Source organism: Phyllostomus hastatus, unplaced genomic scaffold (genome assembly GCF_019186645.2).
Source record: "Phyllostomus hastatus isolate PE091 unplaced genomic scaffold, TTU_PhHast_1.1 phas_contig_150, whole genome shotgun sequence".
Taxonomy (NCBI): Eukaryota; Metazoa; Chordata; class Mammalia; order Chiroptera; family Phyllostomidae; genus Phyllostomus; species Phyllostomus hastatus.
This window is the reverse complement of record NW_025333611.1, coordinates 13,741,430-13,759,865: the sequence shown is the minus strand read 5'-3', so window position 1 is coordinate 13,759,865 and position 18,436 is coordinate 13,741,430. Positions and strand designations below refer to the sequence as shown.

At 38.1% G+C, this 18,436-nt stretch overlaps 1 protein-coding gene across 2 annotated transcripts in view; it reads right to left on the bottom strand.

Moving 5' to 3' along the window:
• The window catches only part of RNF145 (ring finger protein 145), a 53,394-nt gene that overhangs the window by 21,853 nt on the left and 13,105 nt on the right, over positions 1–18,436 (bottom strand). For both annotated transcript variants that reach the window (XM_045828346.1, XM_045828352.1), the window contains exon 4: positions 9,033–9,124. In XM_045828346.1, the coding sequence (XP_045684302.1) occupies positions 9,033–9,124 (92 nt within the window). The remainder of the gene's footprint in view (positions 1–9,032; positions 9,125–18,436) is intronic.

Here is an 18,436-nt window from a genome sequence, read left to right as displayed (position 1 = left end):
TGCTCAACAAAAGTTAGTTATCCATATTATTTGTTACCTTTTCAGATTTTATGCGCATGACTATACACAAATCTTTTATATAAAAAAAGATGGCCCTGGTTGGTGGGGATCAGAAGATTGAGCACTGGCCTGTAAACTGGAAGGTAGCTGGTTCAATTCCCAGTTGGGACACACGCCTGGTTTGCAGGCCCAGCCCCTGGTTGGGGGCGTGTGAGAAGCAACCAATGGATGCTTCTGTCACACATCCAAATTTCTGTCTCTTTGAACCTCCCGTCCCTCTCTCTGAAAATAAATAAAAGCTTAAAAAAAAAGAGATGTGTACATGATATTTTATAATCAGCTTTTATAATCAGCTCTGTCATAATAAACAAATACTTATTATGTATCTTTCTCTCAATACTAATAAATGTATATATACATAGGTTTCTTTTAGTTGTATGGTACATTACACTAAATAATATATTAACATTTCAATGTTTTAAATATTTCATAATTATAAAAAGCTTTGTTGTGAATAAGCTTGCACATTTATGACACACTTGGAGCACATTTCCTAATATTTTCTTAGACTCGATTTCTAAAAATGGTATTACTGAGTCAGAAAATGCATTTTTAAAGCTTTTGACACCTACTATCAGGTTGCCATGGAGAAACAAAACACCCAGTATACAGGGTGCCCATTTTTCCACTGGCTTGCCAAGAGTGAAAATAATTTAAGAGAAGGGCAAGAAATATTCTCTAAGTTTTTAAAATTATTTTTTATCGATTTTGCTATTATAGTTGTTCCAATTTTCCCCCCCTTGTCCCCCTCCACCCAGCACCTCCACCATTGTTCATGTCCATGGGTTGTGCACATTAAGTTCTTTGGCTACTCCATTTCCTATACTGTACTTTATATCCCCATGGCTATTCTGTAACTACCAGTTGTACCCAATCCCCTCACTTCTTCACCCACTCCCCCACACCCACTTCCCAACTGGCAACCATCAAAACATTCTCCATATCCATGATTCTGTTTCTGTTCTTGTTTGCTTAATGTTTTTTAGATTCAACTGTTGATGGATTTGTATTTTTTTTGCCATTTTATTGTTTATAGTTTTGATCTTTTTCTTAGATTAAGTCCCTTTAACATTTCATATAATAAGGGTTTAGTCATGATGAACTCCTTTAGTTTCCTCTTGTCTGGGAAGCTCCTTATCTGCTTTTCAATTCTAAATAATAGCTTTGCTGAGTAGACCAATCTTGGCTGTAGGTCCCTGCTTTTCATGACTTTGAATATTTCTTGTCAATCCCCTCTAGCCTGCAAAGTTTCTTTTGAGAAATCAGCTGACAGTCTTATGGGGACACCCCTGTAAGTAACTAACTGCTTTTCTCCAGATACTTTTAAGATTCTGTCTTTATCTTTAAACTTTGGCATTTTCATTACGATGTGTCTTGGAGTGGACCTCTTTGCATCCACCTTATTTGGGACTCTGTGCGTCCTGGAATTGCATGTCTATTTCCTTCACCAAATTTGGGAAGTTTTCTTTCATTATTTTTTCAAGCAGATTTCCAATTTCTTGCTCTTTTTCTTCTTCTGGAACCCCTATGATGGATGTTGGAAAACTTAAAGTTGTCCCACAGGCCACTTACACTATCCTCATTTTCCTGGATTCTTTTTTTCTTATTGTTCTGACTGATTGTTTTTACTTCCTTATGTTCCAAATCATTGATTTCTCTGCTTTATCCACTCTGTTGTTTCCCTGTAAATTGTTCTTTATTTCAATTAGTGAATCCTTTGTTTCTGACTGAATCATTTTTATGTTGTTGAGGTCCTCACTAAGTTCCTTGGGCATCCTTATAACCAATGTTTTGAACTCTGCATGTAATAGATTGCTTATCTCCATTTTGTGTATTTCTTTTCCTGTAGTTCTGATCTGTTCTTTCATTTGGGTTATGTTTCTTTGTCTCCTCATTTTGGCATCCTCCTTGTGTTTGTTTCTATGTATTAAGTAGAGCTGCTGTGCTCCCTATCTTGGTGGTGTGGCCTAACATAGTAGATGTCCTGCAGGGTCCTGTGGCACAGCATCCCCATCGCCCAAGCTGGGTACTCAAGATGCGCCCCCCGTGTGGGTTGAGTACACCATCCACCGTCCTATTGTAGATGAGCCTTAACTGCTCTTGGCAGGTCAATGGGAGGGATCTTTCCAAGCCAGTCAGCTGCCAGGACTGGCTATGACCACTGACCACCAACCTCTGCCCTCCATGGAGGATCAGCTATGCACAGACAGGGTGGTGGTGTTCCAGTGTGGTTTGCAGTTGTCTACTAGGTGTACAGGCTCTGGGATTACCTGGGTGGTGCAGGCCAAGGTCAGCCCCCACCTGTATTCTGTCCAGGGCCACCCTGCTCAGGTTCTAAAGCAGTCTGAAATATCTGCTACTTGTGTTGGGCTTGGAACTTCCCAGGCAAAGCCAAACTGTGAGTCTACACTGGCTGCTGCTAGCACCAGGCCTAGGACCACTTAGCAAGAGGTATGGGGGCTGGGGCCAGCTGATGCTTGTTTGATGGGATTTAGGAAGTTGTGAAGCATGAGCCAGGACCAGCCATTCATATGGAAAAGTCACCTTTAACAGTTTGGGTGGGTTGGTAAATTGGGTGGGATTGAGTCTCAGGGGATCTACATGGTGGGGCAAACAGTGTTAGCCAGATTGATGGAGTATCAGATATGGCCCTAGTCTGCCAGCCTGTCACAGGAGGGCTCAGAAATAATGGTCTGTGCTCACCTTTCTATCTGAGAGAAAGCTGTCCCCCAGCTCTCGCCTTGATGCCAGACACTTCAGTTCCTCCCCATTGCCACTGGTCCCTTTCAAGCTGCTACTCCGGTGCTGGAGCTCAGAGAGAGTGAATCTGAGTAAGTGCACATGTGGGTTCTTTAAGGGGAACTGCTTGGGAGTCCAAATGTTTCTTCTACCAACTCAATCCCCACTGGTTTCTGCTGCCAGAAGTTATAGGGACTTATCTTCCTGGGCTTGGAAAAGCATGGTGTGGGGCTGTGATTCCTGGGGCTCCCAGAGATTTCCGTCCTGAATTTTTATCTACCACACGTGAATGTGGGACCAGCCTGTTACACATCTTTGTCCCTCCTACCAGTCTGGATGGATGTGGTTTCTTTAATTTCATAGTTGCCAGACTTCCATTCAACTTGATTTCTGACAGTTCTGAGTGACAGCTGTTCTACACTTCAGTTGCAATTCTGATGTGGTTGTGTGAGGAGGTGACCCATGTCTACCTAGGCCGCCATCTTGACCAAAGTCCTCTGTAAGTTTTTTAAATTTCTATTTTGTTGATTACCAGTAGCAGTGACATTGCCAATAAGAATGTAAAAAATATGCAATTTCTTGGTGAAATGCTTATTCATATCCTTTGCCCATTCTTCTATTCGCATGTGTAGCTTTCTATTGTTTGACCAAGATAATTTCCTTTGCTATATGATTCTATTTTCTCAATGTATCATTTGTCAGGATATTTTAATAACTTTTTGTTCTTATTAGTATTAGGTTTTTTCTTTTTAAGATTTTATTTACTTTTAGAGACAGGGTAAGGAAGGGAGAAAGAGAGGGAGAGAAACCTAGTGGTTGCCTCTCATGTGGTCCCCACTAGGAACCTGGCCCACAACCCAGGCATGTGCCCTGACTGGGAATCAAACCAGAGACACTCTGGTTTACAGCCCGTGCTCAATCCATTGAGCTACACCAGCCAGAGCTATTAGTCTAAGTTTTTATTGTCAATATTCAAACCTACCAATCTTTTCCTTAATGATTCCCACTTTTGGTGCTACGGTTAAGCTCCTCGTACTCAAGAGTATTCAGGGTAAAACAAAAGTAGGTATACAGTTGGTCATATGGAATACAAGAATAAACTGTTTCATGCACTCACAATGTAAACCCACTTTTGCCCCACCCTGTACAAGTATACAACTAATTACCTATATTTTCTTTTATTAGCCTTTAATTTAAACATTAATACATTTCAAATTTATTTTAGAAAATAAGAAGTACACATCTAAGTTTGTTTTCCCAGATATTTAGTCAGTTGCTTCAAAACTAGCTATTAGAATCATCTACTTCTCTTCGCATTAATTTGGACTGCTACTTTAGTATACTTCAAAATCTTGTGTACTTGTGTCTTTGTTGAAACTTGCAATTTTTTGGTCAATGATCTACTCTGATGACAGTACCATACTGTTCCATTTCACTGACTGGACAAGTCTTCTCTCACTGCTCCTTTCAGAGTATCTTGGAAATTTCTGAATATGTTAATTTAAGAATCACTTAGTGTGGTATCAGACAGGTAATAGACTTATCAGGGTGATCACTTCATAAGGTATATAAATGTCTAATCACTATGCTGTACACCCAAAACTAACATAATATTGTATGTCAACTATAATTAACAGCATGGATGGAACTGGAGACTATTATGCTAAGTGAAATAAGCCAGTCAGTGAAAGACAAACATCATAAGCTCTCACTTATAAGAGGAATCCAACAAACAAAACAAATAAGCAAAATAGAATCAGAAGCATGGAATCATGGAATAGACTGACAGCTGCAAGAGGGGAGGGGGGACTGGGAGACTAATGGAAAGGAGGTGAATGGATTAAAGAACATACATGAAGAACGCATGGACATGGACAACAGTATAAGGATTGACTATGGAAATGAGAGCAAGTTGGGTGGAGGGAGGCGAAGGGGTAAAACATGGGACATCTGTAACAGCACAAGCAATAAAACATCAAAAAAGAACAAAGCACCCCTGGCTGGTATGGCTCAGTGGATTGAGGGTGGGCCTTCAAACCAAAGGGTTGCTGGTTCGATTCCCAGTCAGGGCACATGCCTGGGTTTCAGGCCAGGTCCCCAGATGGGGGCACATGAAAGGCAACCATGCATTGGTGTTTCTCTCCCTCTCTTTCTCCCTCCTTTTCCCTCTCTTTCAAAGTAAATAAAATCTTTTTTTTTTTTAACTTAAAAAGTGTTTTTTTGCCCTGGCTGGTGTAGCTCAATGGATTGAGCGTGGGCCTGCAAACCAAAGGGTTGCTGGTTCGATTCCCAGTCAGGGCACATGTCCAGGTTGTAGGCCAGGTCCCCAGTAGGGGATGTGCAAGACACAACCACACATTTATAGTTCTCTCCTTCTCTCCTTTCTTTCCCCTCTCTATAAAAATAAAAATAAATAAAATTTTTTTAAAAGGGGTTTTTTAAAAGGTATCTAAAAGTCCCAGACATCCTCCCCCCACCCTAGAAATATCACTTAGTCAAATTCTCTTCCTTCTTGCCAATGAAAAACAAAATAGTATTTGGGGATTTTTTGGTATGTGCTCTATCCATATGTATTATTGGTTAAATAATACAAAAATGGCAGCCATTTTTTACACAAAGCCAAACATTAATTAACAACCTACTTGTTATAACACGTGTTATTTTTCTCCCACAAAGTCAATTTTAATTTTAGCCTTTAAAGAAATAATATTCATATAACAAAAACATTCATGAAGACATAAAAAAGAGGAAAACCCATGACAACAGAAAATCCAGGACAGGCCACCAAGTGAGATATGCTAACATTTTACAGGAGAAGAAACAAAGACGTATGAGGCAACTGCTGGTTTTGGCCAGGCCTACCCGTCCCCCACCGTGGAAGAAGGCTGGAGAGGCTGGAACAGACTTCTAGACACCATGAACAGCCCAGGGCCAAGTGAGGTGCCCAAAGGAAGAGAGGGGTTAAAATAAAAGCCTGCACCCCAAAGATGAGATCTCTCCAGATCCCCAAACACTGCTACCACAACTGTTGCCACCCAGTTCCAGTCACGGACACGGGCTTCCCACAGAGAGGCCAGGAAGGCTCCCCTGTACGGGAAATGACCAAGTCTAAGTGGAATGACCTACAAACACACTTAAAGCAGCCAGTCCCACCGGAACACCGACTGTGTTCACGCCAGTTGAGGAGCCCCAGATTCTAATCACCAACTTAATAACTCACTTTAATACAAATGATCGGTCAAGGCCTCCCAGGTATTTAAGTAAAATGTATGGCTTATCAGCCTCAGATAGAGCCTGGAAGTCAGTATATTCATAATTCTTAGGGGGGAAAAAAAAATCAGGTGATTCCAATCCAGGTTTCAGAACATTACTGTCCCATGAAAGGAAAAGACCAAAACAGAGAAAAAGGTCTGAGAGGAAATGGAGACTGCAAGGAACAAAAGGAAGCTTAAAAGAGCTATATTAAAGAAATAAAAAAGATTGCCATACTAGAAAGAAGTATGTAATAAAAACAAGGTCCTAGATATTAAATATATGTAACAAGAAAATACGATAAAAGTGTTGGAAGATAAGATGGGAAATTTCGGAAACTAAAACAAAAAGGCGGGGGGGGGGGTGAAGAGAAAGAAAAGGAAAATAGAACTGTAAGAAAGTTAGGGGCTCAATGCAGGAGAAACCTTATCCAATGACAGAATTTCCAGAAAGGGACAAAGTGAAAACAGCAGGAATGACACATGACAGCAGAGACGGGTGGTACAGGAAAGAGCTGATTTTCATCATAAAATTGAGTATTTCCTGACTTAATACTAAGAAAGATTAGGAATTTTCTTTCTGGCAAAGCTTACTTTTACTGTGCTCAGAACTATGACATTTAAATTTCCTTGTTCAGCATGATGTAAACCTCCTCTAAGCTCTGAACATTCCCATAAGCTTATGCCAGCATACTGTGCTCAGTCTGGGTATGACTCATATGCTACGAGGCTAAGAGAGAAAACGACTCTTGTTTAGGTGGGAGAAGGAAGGAGTCATATTGTTAGTGGAACTCTCTCCTGTAACTCCGAAAGAACAGGAAGTTGTTTATTGTGATGTGCCTATACCAACAGGCAATTCTGAATAAATCAAAATCTCCATGTACTCTCTGGATTTCAGAAATTAGAAATATCTCCAAGAAATCCGCAACCCTAAGAAATGATGGCATATTCAAATTAGTTTTTCATTATAAGGCCACTAGTGAAATACAAGAGGTAGAAAATTACTTTAAAATCAAAACTGGAAGAAAACATGCTACTTATCAACAGTTTATGGATTTTGTTTTATGTCTAATTAATTGAATCTTAGGTGAGTATCCAGATTATTATAGCCACTAAAGGAACAATTTAAGAAAGTGTTTCAGATTTATACTATGTTGTATCCTTTACAAGCTTTGAATACTTTACAAACTTTCTAACCTAGCAAATATTCTCACGCTTGAATGTTATCATTACTGAGTACACCAACTCACAGGATACACTCATAAAGCAACACTATCATTGCCTCCTATCTTTTAAAATCCATTCTGAAGATTAGTAAATGCCATAACTTTTCTAATCCGGCTTAAATTACACAGTCTCAATCTAATAATAACCAAAACTTTGAAACTGATTTCAAGTTGAGGAGTTTCCCCTACTCTGGCTCAGGCCCCCTCAGATTGTAGACAGAAAACCAGCATGAAAGGGGTGGAACAGGTGGCAGGCTCCACCCTTTTTCTTTGCCAGCACCATTTCTCTCTTCCCACTTACCAAGGATGGAAACAGGATGGAAAAGAGGAGGACGAGAGGGAGGGAAGTAGAAATTGTCTCTGAAAACAATATGGTGCTGGTGCTCCCTGGAACTAGAGGAATTTAAAACTGATCTTGGGCAATTTTTAATGGATTCTTCTGAAATTGTTCCCATCACTGTGGATCTTATCTGCAATACCCCTTCGTGCTTATTATATACCCTCTGGCCCCTGGGAATCTGGAAGCTCAATCCTTGTAGGGGTCTTAGCATCCTTCTAAAGGGGCCTCATGGAAGGGCCTAAGAAAATTCCGTAGAATCTTGGGAACTTCATCCAGTCCACTAGAAACTAACATCCTTTGCCTAAACAGATTAGAAGATGCACAAAAACCCGGGAGTCATTCTCACTCCACAGTGAGAAAACTCAACAGCCAGCCACACCACTGTAGGCCTTTATATCAGATTAGAATTATAACATGAGGGGTATATGTAATTTTTATTTTCTAGTAGCCTCATTGTTAAAAGTTAAGAAAGCGAAATTAACTAACAATATACCTTATTTAACGTAACATACCACAAATATGTAGACATTCAAATTTATATAAAAAATTAACAGGACATTCTGCATTCTTTTTGTACAAAGTCTTAGAAAATGGATGTGTGTTTTACAATTATAGTGTATCTAAATGTGGACTAGCCACATCTCAAGTACTCAATAGCCACATGCAGCTAGTTTCTGAAGGTCCAGCTTTAGATTTTGCAGGCCTGCTCAGACACCAGTAGAGGGTATCCACCACCCTCCCCCCAGCCACAGAAGACGTGACTCTCTAAATGGTCCACCACTGAATTCTCTAGATGTGATGGGCTGGGGAGGTATTTCAGAGAAAACAGTCTACCTAACAAAATCATCCCTCAATCTCCAACACTGGACCTTTTAACACCTTCTGCATGGGTGAGGTTAAGAGTCACAAAACAAGTTTTCTCTCACTTCCTTTTCTGTACCTCTGGCAGAGGAGGGTCTGGTACCTCACTTTACACTGTATCTATGTTGTTTTGGGGTCCTAGCCAACACTTCTATTTTTACATTCTGCTACCTGAATATTTCCATCATGTCTCAAGTTCTTGATGTTTCTGGCAATTTATTTTTGAGCACAAGGTGAAGCTTTTGACAGTTATAAAATAACATTAAGACACTGCATATTTTTATTTTAATCTTACAGTTATAGTTAACTTTATTAAAAAGTTAATCTTCCTAAATACTTAAAATGCCATTAAAAAGCACAAGCAACCTCAGACAATGTATGATTATGAACACATAAACACTGATGCCTGAGGAAAAAAAACTAAGAAAATGGAACATTTAACCATGGCTACGATTCTGAGAGTCACTGAGCTTCCCAATTTTTTTGCAGTAATTATGCACCAATTTTGTAATATAGTAAGATTGGTTGGTGCCTACCTACACTTACAGTACTTACCTATTAAGGCTGTGGTAAATCGATTCATGGAGAGAGGTTCTAAATACATTGGTCCTTCATAGGCGGACTCCAGTTCACTTCTAACGTAGTCCCTAAATAAGTAAAATAATGAAAATGTATTAGATACATTCCAAGCACTGAAGGGGGAGAGAAGCAGCTAAAGCATAGAATTCTTGCATCTGTCTCCACATCTATACTAAGAAAAACTATAGGTATAGAGATGGCCTTCATCTCCTTCCAAGCTTGGAAACAGAACTCATAGAAACTAAATTTTACTATGCAGGGAAGACAGCCAAACCTCCACTGTGTGAAATTTTCTTTCTTCCTATGACCTTACTATATAAATACTTTATATACAGTAAAAAGCCTGCTGAGGTGTCATCTCTCTACCCTACTACTTAATAATATCCAGTAATATTACATTAAATATTTCCTCTTTTGGCTCTATTACTCCATCCACCCTAATTTTCCCCAAAGTTTTGTCCCCAGTCATACTAATTAATTACAGGTAAAATCTTAAACTAGATAGAAAACTGGCTCATACAGGGAAAACCCTTTAAAAATGTCACTTCCAACTCTACAGGGAATTTAAGTAGGCTATAAATTTATTCTGAAACCAATCTTAAATCAAGTCAAATATTCCTCTTTGAATTTAATTCATTTAACCTGTGATTACTGAGAAACAAGAAGATTTAAGTAGTAGCCAAGAAGCCTTTATACTCTGAGAAAAAACTTTAATGGCATACGAGGAAAGCAAGGAAAGGGAGAATTTAATTTATTATCAGTAAGTTAAATGGTAACACTAGAAGACAACTGTTTAAGTCCTTTTGACATTAAAGTGGGAAAATTTGTTTTAAAAAATTCTCCCTCTTTCCTTGAGTTGATGAATGCTTTATTCACTGTATTTCAAAACAGTCTGAATGTTGCAAGTATTTCTGAACAAACTCATATGGCTGTATTTACTTTTTCCATGAAATTACTTCCTATTAGGCAATCAAGTTGAATTCCTTTAGCATACCATAGTCAAACAAGAAACGACCCTTACATAATCAGCAAGGAGAGTACTGCCAAAAAAATCAAATTTAAAAACTCAGAAAGATGTTAAGAATAGAATCAGTCTGGAGAACAATTACAAAAATCATAACTAAACTTCATGGGTGATTTAGCAATTTTTCTCTATCACTCTACGATAACTACTGCTAACAAATACTGTATTAACAGTCTCTTTGAACTGAAAGAGAAAGCCAAATTCTCAAGAGAAATTTTTTTAATGCAGTGGTTGTCAGCCAAGGGTGATTTTGCCCCTGAAGGAACATTCTGCAATGTCTGGAGACATTTCTAATTGTCACAGCTTGGAAGGGGGTTGGAGGTGCTACTGGCACTTCAGCCAAGATGCTGACAAAACATTCTATAGTGCACAGGACAGCAAAGTCCCCATAACAAAGAATTATCCAGCCCAGGAAGTCATGGTGGAAACTCTGTTTTAAGGAAACACAAATGCTACATATGTATATTACATATAAATATCTGATTACTAGATTACTATAGGGAACCATCAATGTAATTATTACATTTTATAGTTTTAGAATAACATGCTAAAAAATTAAGAGGACTGTGAATTTAAAACAAAATGTACATATAAACAGCACTTACATTTATGAAGTCTTTGAAGATGCTATTAAAAAAAATACATTTACATTTAAAAGAGACTAACTCTTGAGTCCCAATACTATACAGGCCTATAAAGCCAAATCATTTCTTTTTGGGCATAGCATATCCCTCTCCAACAGATCCAGTTTAAAAAGAGGCCAGGGAAAATCCAAAAAGGCAGAAAACAGATTAGTGCTTGCCAGAGGCTGGGGGTAGGGGAAATGGACATGACCACTTAAAGGTACAAGGTTTCATTTTAGGGATGATAAAAATATTTTGGAATTAGGTAATGGTGACAGCTGCAAAACATTATGAATGTACTGTATGCCACTAAATTGTTCATTTTAAGAAGTTTTTTTTTTGAGAGAGAGCAAGAGAAAGAAAATAAAAACATCAATTTGTTGTTCCACTTATTTGTGCATTCAGTGGTTGATTACTATACGTGAGCTAACTGGGGATCAAACCCTCAACCTTGGCATGTTGGGATGATGCTCTAACCAACTGAGCCCCTCGGCCAGGGCTAAGAGGCTAAGTTTATGTCATGCGACTTTCACCATAATTTTTAAAAACGAGGGTGGGGAGAGAAGGGCCTACAAGAGTACTTATCCCCAAGGAGAAAAGCCACAGATGCCCCCAAAGGGCCCCAGTCCCTGGAGCTCTTTCATAATGAGGTTCGAGTGGAAGGAGGAGACTGCAGAGCTGGGTTCCCTGTCATGTTTCCTTTCCCTCATTTGCTGTTGTCATCTCCTAATTTTACAAAACAAAACTTCTAAAGAAAATTAGTGTTCTCTACCTGTTTTTTTTTAACTCAAAAAGGATTTACTGAACATAATATGTTGTTAGCAAACTGCAAGGCTCTGGGAATACTGTAATAGAGAAGATAAAGTTCCTATAAGCATGAAGCTTACAAACCAGGAAGGGAAACATACAATAAATACTCGCCCTAACAATTATTTAATTATAATTGTGGTAAGTGCTATAAAAAAAATATAGAATAACCCTGACTGGTATGGCTCAGTAGACTGAGTGCCTGCCTGTGAACCAGAGGGTCACCGGTCCGCCCAGTCAGGGCACATGCCTGGGTTGTGGGACAGGTTCCCAGTAGGGGGTGCGTGAGAGGCAACCACACATCGATGTTTCTTTCCCTCTCTTCCCCTCTGTCTATAAATAAATTAATGGATGAATGAAGGCATGAATGATTTTTTTAAAAGATGGAATATAGTAAGGTGTTTTAAAGTTTTTGAAGATTTTAAAATTTGCAGCTGTATTTAAAAATTGTATCTTTTATCATCTTCACTTCTACATTTTTCATTTAGCTAGTTCTTTGTGAGTTTTCATTTATTTTACAACCACTTATTTTACTTTTTTCACCTCTCGTTATAACATTATTATAAAAGGTTTTAATTTAACTATTTCTTTTTCTTTTATCCTTCCCTATATTCCTTTGGCTTTTTAAAGCCTCTTAACTTTCTAATCCTTTTTATGTTTTTAGTTCTTTCGCACTCTCCATATATTCATGACTTTAATGACTTGTTGAGATTATAGGACACTAAGGAAGGTCGCACTCCAGAAGAATAATCAGTCTATAGGCCATACTGACAACACCCCAAGTGAAGCAGTTTCCCCCCACCAGCTCTCTCATTCTGCCCTCCTCTAGGGCCCAGAAGTTCCTCTCCCTCGGTGTTGTAGCCCCTCCCATTACTGCCCCTTAAATTTGTTCAAAAACCTGAGACACTGGACTGACCAATCCTTCTACCAAAGAAATTAACATCTTCCCCAGGCACCTGAGACCCTCTCCCCTTTACTCAACTCCAGTACCTCAAGGCAGTCCCTCCTCGTCTCCTGTGTGACTGACTCACTGGTAAGCCCCACCTCAATCATGTCAGCCAGGCCCAGAAAACCTGTGCTCTCTCTCGGGTAGCTGAGCCCAGCATCCCAGAGCCAGGGCAGTGGCTTTGGTGAGGGCTAAACTACTAGTCTTACTAATCAGCTACCACAGAGCTGTCCCTTCTGAAAGAACCTGAGAGCTGCATCTCAGACTACACTAAAGCACTGAAATAAAAATGGACATTAACAAAGATCTCTGCATCTAAGACATGTGCAACTTCACAGCATCTCCTGCTGGCAACAAAAACTCTTGCTACTGAGTCTCAACAGAGTGGGCTATTCACAACAAAAAAGAACAAGACAGCGAGCCTGAATAAGAAGGATCTGGAGGAGGACTCATCCAAAATCCCATGAGTCATTTAGGTCAAAAATTAGCCTGAAGCTAGACCCACGAAATTCTAATTTTTAACAGAATTTTATAACTACTTTAAGACTGAATTAGATAAGATATTCAAAAGCAAGACAGCAATTTTTTTTACTTAGAAGACTTAAAAGGTAAAATACATTAAGTTGGTCAGAAGCAAGATTTCCTGCCTTCTACTTGTAAATGAACAAAATCTTTCCCTGCTTAAACCTCTTTTCCACTTTGTCAGCAATCTGTGCAATGCTGACAGTCAACCCTGAGCACTAATTAATAAACCAAATACTTGACTAAATAATAAACAAAAATCTACTTCCCTAGTCCCAGTAATAGCCTATTCTCCTTTGACTGAAACTGGTTGGGAGCATAAAGACTGTAAGATGTATGAAAAGGGTCTAAGAACAGCTTGAAATTGGAAAATCCTTGCCCTAGAGAGCAGCGTAAGTTGTAAAAAATAAAGAACAATACCTGGGAGCTTACAAATTCAGCTTAGTCTCTTAAGCAACCTGAATTACTAAATAACCAAGGAACAATTTGTACACTCTGGCTACTTAGAACTTCCACACAATGATAAATCCAAAGAAACCTAACCTACCAGTACACAGAATAAAGCGGTGAGCCCTCCAAGTTATCTTTTACAATATGTGCAAACAAAAGGCATTACTCATTTTAAGAGATCCCAGAGACCGAGGTGTTCAAATGCCTGAATTTGAGGACCTACTACACCCTAAGCACTGTGCTAGCAAGGGAACAGTTCATTTACCTATGGTTTTTAATTAGTTAAGTCGTCCCTACCACCCCACCACCCTGCTTTTCTCTTTAGTGTCTTCCTAACCCCTACTATGTATTGGATTGGCCAAAAAGTTCATGTGCTTTTTCCGTACAGTAAAAGATACACTTTTCATTTTCACCAATAACTTTACTGATTTGGATATTTTGAGTATGTTGGCTATCTCCTGCATGGTATAACATTGATTGTTCTCAATTAATGTCTCAATTATCACTGGTCTTATCACAACTTCAACTGGTCTACCCGACCATGGAGCATCGTCCACCAAGAAATCTCCAGCATGAAACTTTGGAAACTATTTTTGACATGTTCTATCAGTCACAGCACCTTCTCCATATACTACAGAAATTTTTTTGCATTTCAGTTGCATTTTTACCTTTCTTAAATAACAAACGTAACATGCTGAAAATGTCAATTTTCTTTTACCTTCAATATTAAAATAACTACACAAAATTTCAATTTTGGTAAGTTTTTAAAAAATGCATGTTGATGTAACAGCTGTCACAATACAATCTAACAAAATTGTTTTGAGTGAACTTAAAGACAACTAAGAGCTACTAGAGCCATCTTACAGAAAAAAATCAGACCAACTTTTTGGCCAGCCCAATATTTAGTGCCTGTTCAAAAGAAGAAAACATCAACACTGAAATGGGTCAATTTTATTTCTGCCAAAATTAAAGTTAAGTATAGAGTGAAAAAAATCACGTTAACAATTCTGTAACCTAATAGCGATGGTTCTCAACAGAGGAAAATGTTGTTTCCCAGAAGACAACAGAAGCAGGGACACTTTTAGTTTCACAGCTGCTGGGGAAGGGGTGCTCCGCAACTGAGGGAGGAGAGGCAGGGTGCTGCTGACATCCCATGATGCACAGGACTGCCCCACAGCAAAGAATGACCCGGCCCAAAATGCTAAGTGTCCCCAAACAAAGAAATCCTCATCTACAGGTTAGAATTATATAAGCTTTCATAAAATGTAGTGTTAACTACCTGTATTTTACACATAACTCTGACGGAAGTTTTACATTTGAAACCATACTTATATACTCAATGGGGAAAAAAGTGTACTTTCATCTTTTGAAATCCCTAAGCTCTTAATTCAAGCCACACACATATAAAATTGAAAGTTGGTTACAAAATCTAACAATAAAGCAAGAAATTTAAGAATACTAGAGTTTAAGAATGGTCAGGTCAGTTGAAGTTTTCTTTTTTCCCCTTAGTTCTGGACAGTCTCAATTTTAAAGTAGGACTGGTACCGGAAAACACACTCCATATATCACTCAAAATTAAAAGTATAATTCTAATGAGTTCAATTAGAATATTAATATTAAATGTTTACACTACAGCACCTGAGCCCATGTATTATCTAAAGTTTAATTCTTCTGAACTGCAAGTTATATCAATTTTATAAACATGTTCTAAACAGGTTTTTTTTTCTTTTTTAAATTCACTTAAGGATAATCAGCTTCATTATGTGAGAACATGTATTTAGGGCAAACAGATCCAAGTTTTCAAAAGTTTACGAAATTTTCAATATAAGAAATTAGTATTTGCAGATGTCTTTTTCTAAAGTCAGTTTTTGAAGTATCAAATTAATTATTTAGAGTATCCAAGTAGTGTAACTCTTCTTCTCAAGACTGTAGGACACTCTGCCTTGATACAACTAGACTAATGGTGGAAAATGTTTATAAATCATATAGCAAATAAGAGGCTTGTTCTAAAATATGTAAAAAATTACTACAACTCAATTTTTAAAAAGACAACCCAATTAAATAATAGACAAAAGGATCTGAATAAGTATTTCTCCAAAGAAGATTCACACAAAAAGATGCTCAACTCATTAGCCATCAAGAAAATGCAAATCAAAACCACAATGAAATACCACTTTATACTTGCTATGATGGCTACACTAAAAAGAAGACAGATATGAACAAGTGTTAGCAGGGGTATGGAAAAATTGGAACCCTCATATGCTGCTGATAGAAACATAAACTAGCACAGTCACTCCAGAAAGAGTCTTCAGTTCCTCAAAAGGGTATATATAAATATTGTATGGTCTAGAAATTCCATTCCAAGATATATGCCGAAGAATAAACATGTCCACACAAGAACCACGAATATTTACAGCATTGTTCATAATAGTCAAATATCCATCAATGAAAACTTAGATACACAAAATACGGTGTGTGTGTGTGTGTGTGTGTGTGTGTGTGTGTAAAACAGAATGATTTGGACAGAAAAATAAAATGATACATGCTATACCATGGATGAACCTTGAAAACACGGTAATTGAAAAAAGCCAGGCACAAAGAACCCACATACTATACAATTTGATGTATATGAAATGTCCAGAATAGGCCAATCCATAGGAATAGAAAACAGACCTCACAGTTGACTAGAGCTGGAGGTTATGGGAAGTGACTATCAGGTGCAGGGTTTCTTTATGGAATGATGATTATGGAATGATGAAAACTTTCTAAAATCACCCTGGCCAGATGGCTCAGTTAGTTGGAATGGTATCCTATACACCAGAAGACTGCAGGTTTGATCTCTGGTCAGGGCACATACCTAGATTGTGGGTTTGATCCTTAGTCAGGGCATATATGAGAGGCAACTGATCAATGTTTTTCCCTCACATTGTTTCTCTCTCTCTCTCTTTCTTCCCCTCCTCCCCTTCCTCTCTCCCTAAAATCAACGAACATATCCTCAAGTGAGGATTAAAAAAAAAGTTCTAAAATCAACTGTGGTGATGGTTTGCAATTCTGTGAATGTACTAAAATCCACGGAACTGTATACATAGGTATGTGAATTATATCTCAATAAAGCTGGTTATTTTTTAAAAGATACTTAGTTATAAAATTGCCATATGAAACCTGAACCATTGTTTTCAAAACTAAAAACTGCAGCCTTAATGTTTTATATATGTGACACAGTCAAGCCTCAATATTTATTAAATGTGATATGCTATGAATAATTCAAGACACTATCTTTGCTAACCTTTTATGAGACAGCACCACGTAGTGTAAATTATGCTGGGAGGAAAAATACTAAAATATGCCATACCTTGAAATGTGTTAGAATCAAAACTAACTCCAATAAGATGGGCAGTCTTAAGTTTAGTATCAAAGAAGCAACTGTCAAGTTAACATTATTTATTAAGTAGGCAAACTATTTCACACCCAGTCTGATTCTAAAACTAATTTCCTGTCCACTAATCATCCTGCCTCCCTAACAGAATAGAACTAAGAATCAGAAAACCCAAGCTCAAGTTAGTCTGGGATTGTCCCCCTTCTAGCTGTTTGGCCACTTCAGTTATTTTATATGTGTATCTCATAAGATATTAAGGATCAAAATGAACCAAAGAACAGAAAATATTCTGCACTGTAAAATTTTATTAAAATATTTACTGTTGCCCTGGCTGGCGTAGCTCAGTGGATTGAGCGTGGGCTGCAAACCAAAGTGTCACAGGTTCAATTCCCAATCAGGGTACATGCCTGGGTTGCAGGCCATGACCCTCAGCAACCACACATTGATGTTTCTCTCTCTCTCTCTATCTCCCTCCCTTCCCTCTCTAAAAATAAATAAATAAAATCTTAAAAAAAAAAGACCGCAACTCAAAAAAAATCTTTATTGTTTAAAATAAGTCTGAATTTTCTAATAATGAAAACAAACTTTAAACATCAGAAAAATGTTACTATGTAAACCAAAACTAAAAAGTTGAAATTGCCACAACAATGATCAGAATAAGGCTTTTCTTTACCACTGACCCTTTATCGTTACATGACAGAATTTTGACCTCCCTAAAAAAAGCCTGGATGGTAACACTGCAGATAAAAATAAAGCTACATGATATCAACCATCACTATACCACAAACCACACGGAAACTGAAAAACCACAAGGGAAAGGGCAGGTTCATTGTTTTTTCACCCAGAATTATAGTAACTAGCAAAGCAATAATTTTAATATTTAGCTATCTACCTTCAACTTTTGAGATTTCTCTGATTTTCAAAATCCTATTAACTATGGAATATTCCGCCATTTAAAAAATCATTTTTAAAAGACTAAAGACATAGGAAAATGCTCAGAAAACATTACTGTGTAATAAAAACAAGACATAAGAATGTCAGTTAAAATTTGCTGAGCACTTATTATACATTAGAAATTGAGCTAAGAGCTTTACGTGCTTTACTTATTAAAACTTTACAATAGCCCTCAAGACATCATCACCATTTTACAACTGAGGAAAACTGAGAATTATCTGTCTGGTAAGTGACACTACAGTTATGGGTTAGTAAATAAGGACCACGAAATAGGAACCTATCCTGTCACCCATCCATTCATTCAAAAAATGTGGCACCCTGAGGTCCCCAGGCACTCATTTCCACCCTGAAGAGTGACTTACTCCATTATACTCTACAGACACAATTTCTGTTTTAAAAAAATGAATAAAAAGACAGGGAGGCATCTCTCCTTTGAGCTTGAGCTGAGATTCGGAGGTGTGTCCGTGTCAGTGCTGGCCCTTGGAGCTATGGAGAACGCTACAAGAGAAGGCCCAAGTTGTTCTCATGAAGGAACCTAAGCATACAGGGACATACTTGTGTGATGCCAGATTAGAGAAGTCATTGTTCACACTTGAGAGTAAAACAGAGCACGATTTGAAACACACCGTGAGGATTACAAGAAATGCAACACTACTTTGGCAGCTCCAGATTTTGCAA